The sequence below is a fragment of the Eleutherodactylus coqui genome, chromosome 1, assembly GCF_035609145.1.
Source record: "Eleutherodactylus coqui strain aEleCoq1 chromosome 1, aEleCoq1.hap1, whole genome shotgun sequence".
In the NCBI taxonomy this organism is placed as follows: domain Eukaryota; kingdom Metazoa; phylum Chordata; class Amphibia; order Anura; family Eleutherodactylidae; genus Eleutherodactylus; species Eleutherodactylus coqui.
This window is the reverse complement of record NC_089837.1, coordinates 413,727,967-413,737,163: the sequence shown is the minus strand read 5'-3', so window position 1 is coordinate 413,737,163 and position 9,197 is coordinate 413,727,967. Positions and strand designations below refer to the sequence as shown.

The following is a 9,197-nucleotide window of genomic DNA, read 5'->3' as shown; positions in this document are numbered from 1 at the left end:
GGATAAGCGAGTAGGCTAGACTTGCAGAATGGAGATTAGAGAAAAATAGGGTTGGTTTGTGGCATAAATAGTAAAGGCCCATTTAGACAACGATTATCGCTCAAAATTTGCTTAAAAGCCATCTTTTGAGCGATAATACTTGTGTCTTAATGTGTTCATCTTTCAGTTTTCTGCCGAACTACGTTTTCCAGAGCTGCTTGAAAACATCGTTCAGCAGAACAGTTGATAAGCAGAACCGCAGGCTAAGTTCTGCTCGCGAGAGCTAATTACAGCTGATTGCATTGTATCAGCTTTTCTCAGCTGTCAGCCCCGCCTGCAGAACAGCTGATAAGCAGGACAGCACCCTGTGTCTGCTGTACATGGTGCTGAATTATCCATGGGGAGCTAGAGATTACATTGTTTTCTTTTAGCAGCCAGTGGCTGAGCAATGGAGCTAATTACAGAGCTCAGACCTCCTGCTGAGTTCTGCAACAGCTCCCAGAAGCTCATTTGCATGCAAATAAAGCTGATCAAGTACTAATAGCAATTAGTGCCTATTAGTACTTTATGCAAAATGATCACTGATCTTTCAATCTTTTGAAAGATTATCTGTGTGTGTGTAAATGGGCCTCAAACCGGAGCAGTGTCATGTGCTGGCAATGATATATAAGCTGAGCCTGGACCTTGCAAGCAGTTAAATAGAAGGTGCCTCCTCGGTTATATCTTATTATTACTGTGTATAGGGAGACAGCTGTCAATCAGTGGCCGAAGGGTGGGCTTGGTGTGACTAGCTGCAGCTCATGGATATTGAGGACTAATCATTTATGTGTGGGTGCTACTAATAAAATCTAAGTTTATCCAAAGCTCTTGCACAGATCCATGCAGCAGACATATCACTGTAATCCATGTGTCACTACCTTGTACGGCGCTCAGAGAGGGGAGCAGAATGATGGTGACAGATTCCCTTTAACAATGCCCCCGAGTACATTCTGAAAGCAGAAGGGAAAAAACAAGAACAGATTTCTACATGATACAAAAGGAAAAATACATAAGCAGATTTTGCTGAGGACTGCTCCTTTATAGAGGATTGGTTCAGATTGCAAAATAAATTATTAATTCCGCTTTAGCCAAGAAATAACTAAACATATATAGATACATGGGGCAGATTTATGAAACTGCATAAAAGAAGGTCTGGCTTTTTTGCCCATGGCAACCACTCACAGTGCAGCTTTCATTTTGCATTAAGATCCTAAAAAATAACAGCTGTTCTGGTATTGCTGTGGGGAACAAGTTGTCTTTTAGGCACGATCATAAAACTGCCTAAGGGGACTTTTACAAGGGATGATATGTTAGGCACAAATACCCAACAGGTCGTCCCAGCGAATTGGTCCTTATACACAGGAACAAGCATTGCTGACTGAACAACTGCCTGTTTACATGGAACGCTACATCATTCCATTTTCTGCATGCAGAAACTGAATGACGAATGAGAAGAGAATGAGTTATCTTTTGTCTTTCAGTCGGTGCATGCATTTACACTGAATGATAACCATTCAGATTCTCTGTGGATAGCAGAAGTCCTAATGATAACATTGGTCAACAAGTTTTTACCAAAGTCATATTACTGAAATAAAATTAGCCATTTCTTATCAATTTTTATGTGCTCAACACGAATATGGCAGTCAAAATGCAAAACTGGCTCTTTTTTGTAAGCTGCAATAGTTGGAAATGCATGTCAATAGTAATAGGCCTATGGTTAAGTCAAGTCATAGACTACTTCTTAGGGCCCATTTACACGAGCAGATAATCACTCAAAGATCGCTCCAAGGACAGTTTGAGCTACAGCATTGACCGATTATTTTGCATAAAAAATAATTGGTATTCAAGTAGCTTCTCAGCTATTTAAATACCAATTATGTATGTTAATGAAGCCTTCACTGAACACAGGCCAATAGATAGAAGCTATTATCTGTGATCAGATCCTTTGTTCTCCATAGGGAAAACAATGCTAATCATTACTCCCCCATGGAGAACGACTGATAAAAGTGATCGTTAAATTCAATTGAGCTTGATTTTAACGATCAGCAAAAAGTGCCCGAATGCAGGTGCCCCGCGCCCATTTTCACGCACCGATTATCGCTAAAACAATCGCCGATTAGCGAAGTTTTAGCGATAATTGTCCAGTGTAAATGGGCCTTTAAATTTCTTTGCCAGTCTCTTGTACATCTGTTCAGGAGCCTCTCTGTGGAGTGTCCAGCAATAGGCAGCCAGCATGGTAGTAGACCATTTTCCCTGGTATCTTTGTTCCATTGTTGCGATATCTTGATGACAACGTTCGCCATGCTCATCACTAACTATACCACTGTTGTCTGGAAAGAAATCCAGATGGGAATGAAGGAAGTGGATCTTTAGAGACATATTGCAGCCAGGTTTCTGATTCTGCATCAGCATGTCTTGTACGAGTTCCTTGTAGTTTTCTGCCCTAACATTCCCGAGAAAGTTTGTAGACACTCGGTGAAAAGCATTCCATGCTTGTTTCGCATCACCCTGCAGCAAGTTGTTGAACCGCCCATCTTTGAAGTGCTCTCGAATCTGAGGACCCACAAAAACTCCCTCTTTAATCTTTGCTTTGCAGAGTTGAGGGAATTTTTCATGAAGATATCAGAAAGCTGGCGAAGTCTGGTCCATGGCTTTCACAAAGTTCTTCAAACAGAGTTTGATGTGAAGGGGTGGTAGCAGGATTTTGTGAGCCTCGACCAGAGCTGGGTGCGGGATATTCTTCTCTCCAACTACATTTTGTCTGTGAGTAGTGCAATTTCTTCCACAAGTAGTGCAATTCCCTTCCCGGCTATTCTACTCAAGAAACACATGTATTTTGTATATCCCTGCTGCAGTCTCATTAAAAGGGCAACTACCTTCAAATCACCACAGAGGTGCCAGAAGTAACAGTCATTTGTATGGTTGCTTGGCTCTCTCCACACCATGGGGACTGCAAATGGCATTGATGGTCTTTTGCCATTCAACTACTGTGAAAGCTGTGTTGTACATGTAGCACAGCTTATATGTGGGGCCCAAGAGGCTTGTCGTGGTCGCCAATCTTGCATCCGAAGTAAAGACGATATGCCTTCTTTACTTGAGAAGTGATACTTTTCTTCTGGTTGGCAAATGTCACTTCCCCACAAATATAGCAAAAATTGTCCATTGTATTAACGCACTCGAGGCATTAGTGTTCTGTATTGTAAATAAATGGGTAAAATAATAGTTTTATGTAACGGTAGCTTAAACTGGATCCAACGAAGTCTCAAATATTTCAAATGCTCAACCTTTCTGACTGGGCTTTATATAGTACACTAGTGATTGGTGTTGATCCGTACATTGGTAATGTGGGAGTTAACATGGTGTACTGGTTATGTTGGGGTTAGGTGTGAGGTAATGAGCTCAGAGGCAGTGTCTGATCACATGATGGTGACATCATCACTGGTCCTGTAAGCACACGGCTGCTGCCTGGCTCAAGCTTAGTGTAACTGTATAAGGGTGCCTTCACACTTGCGATCGAGATATCTCTGTTTTTTTAATGTGAATGTCAACAGGACTTTCTAATGTTAAAAACGCATCGCACAAAAAGTAAGTAAGTTTGTGCTTTGCGATTTTTGTGCGATGCGTTTTTAACACTAGAAAGTCCTATTGACATTCGCGTTGAAAAAAAAACACGATTGCAAGTGTGAAGGCCCCCTAACTGTAAGGATGTTGTTACAGTCCCACTGGATAAATTTACACGGTGAAACACAGAAAATGAACTATATGAAATATCTTCAAAACAAGAGCCAATAAAAAATTGTTCATGGTCATACACCAAGATACTACAGATTAGGACCTTTTTACGTCAGTAACAATTTCAGTGTTGATCAGTGTAATCATGCCATGTAAGGCCGCCTGCATACAACTGGGTCCGATTCCTGCAGCGGAAACAGACCCTGTGTACCTGTCCAGATTCTTCTTTATACAGTACTAGGGATGTGTTGGCCGTCGCACATGTGCAGTACAGATTATGCTGCGCCGTCGCTAGGCCATAACACGGATCCTAAAGCCTTTCCGCAATGATGATTTCGGAACGGCTGCGGCTTGGATGGCTTCCATTGACTTCAATGGAAGCTGTCCGCATGGAATCTGCCTAGAAATAGAGCAATTGATTTCAACTCGTGGGCAGGAAATAACGCTTTTCTATAGCATGCTATGGCAGGTATTTGCTGCGGAATCTAAAGATGAAAAGGTTTTTTTTCTGATTTGCACGGTGGGCTAAATTCCTCTTGTTCAGTACATATGTGGGACCTTTCTCTTTAAAACCGCTGTATATGCTGCAGACCTCCCCCTTTCTCCTAATGTGTTTTGGAAGGGCTTCAGCTCCGCTCTGCACATGCGCCGGCTGGGCGGCAGATCAAAGAACTGGAGCCGCGGGAAAGGTGAGCGCCGCACTGGTCCCTGCAGGGGCTCGGGTCGGGTCCCGCTGCAAGAATTCTCGCAGCGGGATCCGACCCGGCCGTCTGCAGGCGGCCTAAAGAGAGATAAAAAGACTGCTTGTATAAAACAGTGCTGAGGCTGCTGTAATCACAGGACTTTCTTAGCAAGTTTTGGATATTTAAACTACTTTTCTGTATTTCCTCATGCAGAAGGAAAGGGCTGCAATAATTCCACACAAGGTACTCAGCGGCTACAGCTGGCTTTGCTATAATTATATACTCTCCAAAAAATCCTCTTTGAGCAAAATATATTAGCATGAGCAATTAGCTAGGTTCTTAACGTTTATTGTATTTTGAAAGTCAGAGGCCAAAATATGAATTTGTATTTTACCTCAACTGGTATACAGTTCTGTTATTCACAAAACCAGAAAATAATCAAATCAGCCCAAACTTGTTCAATTCTAAATCGGGAGCACAAATGTCCGTCCTGGCCTAATAGTTTTCTATAACGTATCAAAGGTAAAATCCATTATCAGTAGAGCTCACAGAGCATGGAGTACACTTGATACAACTATATACAGCTTTCAGATGGGAGCAGGACTAGGTCTGGATGGTAACATTTTTAGCTTTTTTTTCCCATTTTGTGTGATCTCCCAATATAGTAAATTTTACAGTGCGCACAGTAGGCTAATGACATTTGGTGTATTTTACAGTCTTGTGTAGTAATGTGGACTGAAGAATACAAAAGGAAATCTAGGAGAATGTGTGAAGGGTACACATCTCCAAATATTTTTTTTTCTATAGAAATAAAACAGAATAATGGAGATGGAATTAAATTCCAGCTTAGCATATGGTATAGTGACCAGTGCATCATGGCGAGTGTAGGAGAAGCAAATCTAAATAGACATTCAGTATGTGAAAAACTGGTACATAATAAACATCACATCCTTGTGCAGGTACAGTTGCATGTGCGGTGTACTCACAGATACATTACCTACTGCATAACAAACATGAACTGATATCCCAGGATGCCAAAATATGGCTTTACAAGTCAGAACCAAAGTAGCCCCCTGATATACTTCATGGATTGGTTTAATGAGAATTTTCACCTTTTTCCCAAGTAGGCCCAATGTTCTGTGCTGATGAATTTCATAACATAATTAACGGATCTAGAGTTCAATCTCTTCAACGGAGCCACCACTGGAGGATGGAGGGGTGGCATAGTGGATTATTGTTGACTCAAAACAATATTGTAACTTGAGGGACAACCATTGTACTTTGAAAGTATTGTAACTTAAAAATCTGAAAACCAGCAATTAGTTCAAAAGCCCCAAAAAGTTATCCCAAAATAAGAGAAAATGAAGATAACCTACTTACTACGATGTAGTTCCAGCAAGCCTCCATACTGTTAGACTGCAGTGATGCAGTGGGCTCAGGAAATTTTATATAGCCGACTCCCACTCTAATGGCCAAGATCAGAGATAACTCCATTCCTAGCCATTGAACCCCATAGATGTTGACTGAGGGGCCCCATTTGTCACTCCATTGGCCCCCTGTAAATGGCTGCTGGCAGCCAGGGCAGCCAGGAGCCTAACAATGGGCTCCAGGTTTTCCATTAGAAACTTATTAGGCAGAGGCAGGGGCTGATAGGCATAACACACTGCAATGCAGACGTATTGTAGTGTATATCAGCAATCAAGAGATTGGAGGTTCAAGTCCCCCAAGTACAACCGAAATACAAAAAAAAGTATTCAGTAGGTTTTTGGAAACTACCATAAAACAGCCTTTCCATAAAAGTCCTATATTTTGCAAAAGAAAAATAGAAAAAAAACCAAAACATATATAAAATTGGTATTGCTGGATTTGTGATGACCCATACGACAAAACAAACACATTTATCCCACACAGTAACCCCACCCCCACCCCTCAAAAAAAAAAATACTATACCAAAATTGTTTCAATTATATTACAGAAATGAACGGCAATGTGATCAACAAAATCATATCTAGTCCAAAATAGTACCAACGAGTCTTCCTGTGAAAAGCAAACCCTCTCATACAGCTCCACTCATTGAGAAATACAAATGTTATGGGTCTTTGAATGCAGCAACACAAGCTGCAAAAATTATTCTCTTTTAGTTTACTGCTTTTGGACAATAAAAACACTAATGGAAAAACTATAAGTTTGAGGTCATCGAAATCTTAACAACTGTACAATAAAGTAATGTCACCTAAATGCTATAGACAAAAACCAAAACACAATGCCAGAATTGCTTTCCACCTCCTCCAAAGAATTAAAAACAAAACAGCTCATATATTAACCAAAAATGCTGACAGCGAAAATTACAACTACTCCTGCAAAAAATAAGACCTCACATGTTGACATACTTACCCCCATCGTTGTTCCCCTGATGTGAGCGCTGATAGCTACCACTTAATGCATTCAGCGGTGCTACTAAGTAGTCCTCCCATTATAAAACTAGGGTGCTTTTACGCAGAACGATTAACGTTCACCTAAGCAAACAATGTCACAAGTTGCTCGTTCGTTCAGGCAGTCAGTTTAGACACAAAGATTAAAAAAAAACAAAACAAATATTTGACAAGATCATTCTGTCGTTCAGTTCACTTTTAAACTGAGCGATTAGTTAACGACCCAACGATGATTTTTATACCTGCATAAACCCCTTTAGTGGCACACCCGGAAAATCTCCGGGCTTGCTGCACTGACCATGCAGTTAAACCCCCAGAAGATTTCTGTGGACAGTTCTAGTGCTGAAATGCTGGCCAGGACACACAGTTATTGTGCCACTTACACGTTTGGCACTTCGAATTACCTCAGGAAAATTTTCAGGGCTTGCTGTGCTGAAACAGTAATAATAAACCTGCCACTGAAGGGGTTAAATGAACGATAAGCAAGTGGATTATTGTTCAATTGTTGGCCGCGATTTTATTTATTTTAATGATAATTGTCCCTTCAGCAATACAGCTGGTATACCAGTCCAGTCCATGCCGATTGTCTCTGCCAGTCAATCACAGATGCTACTGATCAGTGGGGTCCTGTGATCCTGTGTGCCGAATCTGGTGTCACGTTACTAGGAAAAACCACTGCCTGTTGTGAACACTTCAACTTGAGGGACCGCTTTACTGTACTCTGATTAATACAGGGAGCGGATAAATCCATATAAACCAGTACCTACTACAGAAAGCCCGAATTTTTGTATTTAACTGAATAATTGCTGGAAGGAAAGCAGGGGAGCTTGGGCTCCATTACAATATAACTCAACTCCAACCCTTATAAAGATATGAAATAATCAGCACAGAATTCTGGAGCTACTACAGTCAAAAAAGATAGTATTCAAAAGGTGGGCTTTTTACTTTAAAAGTGTAACTAAACTTTTAAACTAGCTTCTCAGTATCAGCGACACGTTAAAATATTGATCGGTGGAGCCGAGACTGCCAGCTATTGATAAACAAATGGAGAGAAGCGCTCAGTTATACGGATTCTATGGACGTTCTATGAAGACATTACACCACTCCGATAAAGGACGGAAACAGCTGAATGGGCACAGCGCTTGGCTGAGCGCCTCTGCTTGCTCATTTTAGCAGTCAGTGGGGGTCTTGCACCCAGATCCCAACCGATCAATACTTCTGCCATGTCACTGTGACATTCAGAAGTTTTTCCAAAGTTTAATTACCCTTTAAGAAAGCCAGAGTACTGCGGATGGGTCTAAATCAAACAGAATATCGACACAGTTACCATCATGCCTACTCATTCCTTAGTAGTTCTGCTAAAGCCAAACTAACACTATGTGCATGTTCATAGTACACCCCCAGCATCAGCCCATCATAAAAGATGATGTAGTGATTGCTTCAGGAAAACTCTACATATATGTAACAGATGTCAGTAGAATCAATGACAGGCACAAAAAAACCCCAAACAATTCCATAAGTTCTAATAGACGCCTCACATCAGAAGTGTGAAATATGACGCTCTTTGGGAAACATTCATTTTCAAGTATTATTACACTCTTGATTTCTACGTTCTGCATGGACATTACCAACAAGTGATATAAGATGGCTTCTCGCCGATCGGCGATTTCCAGTAACAGCTTATAAATGAACACATAGTTATGAAAACAAATTACTTTCCCTTTTCTTAGATTCTAGGTTTTTGCATACGGAAATCATAGAGGCATTTCCTTTAATATTGCAGATGGCTGTCCCTCATTTATAACAGCAGCTATAGACTCCTGTAGTCATAGTGCATCGGTGCCCCAATAGAGCCCCCACACCCTCCGAGGCCTGAAGCATGCACTGTAACGCGGTCCTCCTGCACAGCATGCATCGGTTTTGGTTTTGAGGAAGCAATGTACGCTGCATGCCAGAGCAGCGCTCGCTTTGTCTTTTATTGCTTGCTTCCTGCCTTTGTTCTGTTGTTTGGGCTACAGCTAACATCCTTAAGTAGAAGTTCACAGTCTGTTAGAACATGAGCAGGCACGTATTTCCTCATTTGCTCCACCATCTTTTGATAAGCCGATTTTTCGTGTTCCAAGGATCGGATAACATTTCTTGTTTTGCTTTCTCTGAATGCAATGTTTTCAATATTGGCTTCCAGGCTCTGAATCTTGGTGTGAGCTACCTGTTGTTGCAGAGAGAAGAATGGGGTTGGTGAGGCAATGGAACTGAAACCAGGATAACAAAAGTGTTCTAGGAATCCAATTTAAAGGGAATCACCGATTTTTTTTCACTAATTAAAACCAAA

At 41.2% G+C, this 9,197-nt stretch overlaps 1 protein-coding gene across 2 annotated transcripts in view; it reads right to left on the bottom strand.

The window, feature by feature from the left end:
* Positions 1-4,765: 4,765 nt before the first annotated feature.
* TBC1D4 (TBC1 domain family member 4) overlaps positions 4,766-9,197 on the bottom strand; it is a 127,241-nt gene continuing 122,809 nt past the window's right edge. For both annotated transcript variants that reach the window (XM_066581066.1, XM_066581074.1), the window contains one exon: positions 4,766-9,074. In XM_066581066.1, the coding sequence (XP_066437163.1) occupies positions 8,841-9,074 (234 nt within the window). In that variant the 3' untranslated portion in view covers positions 4,766-8,840. The remainder of the gene's footprint in view (positions 9,075-9,197) is intronic.